Raw genomic sequence first — 1,648 nt, forward strand, 5'->3', positions numbered from 1 at the left:
GTGTCTGACACACCTCTAAGGCCCAAGTAAAATTATTCTCTTTTTCACACTCAAGAAATGCAAACCCAACAGAATATGTCTTCTCAGTTGAGGTAACACCAACCATCTCCGATAATGGAAGTCTATACTTTATGGTCTTGTATGTTGAATCAAGTATGAACATAGTAGGAAACATGTTGAACAAATTTATGGAATCAGGATGAGTCCAAAATATATCTCTAACAGTAAATTCATTCTTGCACGTTCGGTACGTAGACACGTAACTGTTATCATCCAACAATTTCAAGAGTTGCTGCATTTCATTCCTATTCCCCTTAAGAGCCTTGTTAGTTAGGTACCAAATATTATACACTTGCTTGATAATTCATATATTTTTTGGTTGAACCAGATTCAATATCATGTCAGTAACACATTCCTTCTCTTCCGGCATGAGCCTACACACACTAGGATGGTCGACTAATTTTTCATACAAATCATGTTTATGAAAACCACATATCACATTAAATCTCCAGTTTTTGTTTGTCAACATGTAACCATGCACCTTAAATGGACACTCACATTTTCTTGAACCGGTGTCGTCTCTTTTAAAATTTCGGAGAGAAGTTTTACATTTCTCGCTTCTTTCACACGTCATTGTCACAAAAGCGCATCTTCTATCCAAACCATTATCGGATCTTCTGATAACCACACCAAATCCTAGTTTAGCAGCCTCCATACGAATACATTGAAGCATTTGATCACGAGATTCAAACTCTTGCTCATTTTTAAATTGGTTCCCAACATCTAGCGCCTTCACGACAACTCCTTGGACATTCGGAGAAAAAACTTGTTTTGGTAAAACATCAGGGTGCACCATATCTAATGAAAACAATTACAACATAACAACATATAAGCGACAATGCTGAAAACAAAGTTGGAAATTGAACACAGACTAATTTCGGAAATGCATCTCTGGAAAAGTTCATACTCGTTTCGGAGATACATTTCTGGACACAACGCTCGTTTTAAAAAAAAAAATGCAAGGTTAATGTGAGCAATGCAATGGGAAATAAAGGATCTTTACCTGAAATTCTATATTTTGTTTCTCCCTTTGATGTGATAAACCAAAAGATTGGAGATTTAGAGTGAACAAATGAATTGAGAATGAAGGGTTTTTTGATGAGGGTTTGAGTTGAAAAACAACAATGGCAACAATGGCTGTATGATCGTGCAACTGATGATATTATCAGATTATTCCAAAGATACATCTCAAGAAGTATCTGAAATGCAAAAGTGACAGAATATTTCAAAATCCCACCCAAACTTTCGGCTATGTATCTCCGAAATTTCTAATGAACTAGTCAATTATGAATATATTTCATGAAATATTCTGGAGATGCATATCCAGAATAAAAATAACACAACTTATAGGGTGCCACTCAAAATTGCATGCGTTGAGTGTGTAATTGATGCATCCGGAGATGCATCTCCAAAAATAGGGGGCATTTTTGGATTTTCGTGTGGTGGCTAAGAAGCTTATGGGGTTCATTAAGAAATCCTCATTCATTTTTTTTCAAATGGGTTGTGATTGACCCAAATAATTTGAAAAATATGTTTTGGAAAGTCTATCGGGCATCCCCAACTTGATCATCTTGATCACAACACTTCC

General features: G+C 35.9%; 1 protein-coding gene across 1 annotated transcript; it reads right to left on the minus strand.

Annotated features, from left to right (window-relative positions):
• Positions 1–364: 364 nt before the first annotated feature.
• On the minus strand, positions 365–856 carry LOC127081984 (uncharacterized). The gene has a single exon (XM_051022209.1). It carries the CDS (start codon positions 854–856, stop codon positions 365–367), a length of 492 nt encoding a protein of 163 aa, XP_050878166.1.
• Positions 857–1,648: the final 792 nt, after the last annotated feature.

Source organism: Lathyrus oleraceus, chromosome 5 (genome assembly GCF_024323335.1).
Source record: "Lathyrus oleraceus cultivar Zhongwan6 chromosome 5, CAAS_Psat_ZW6_1.0, whole genome shotgun sequence".
Classification (NCBI taxonomy): domain Eukaryota; kingdom Viridiplantae; phylum Streptophyta; class Magnoliopsida; order Fabales; family Fabaceae; genus Lathyrus; species Lathyrus oleraceus.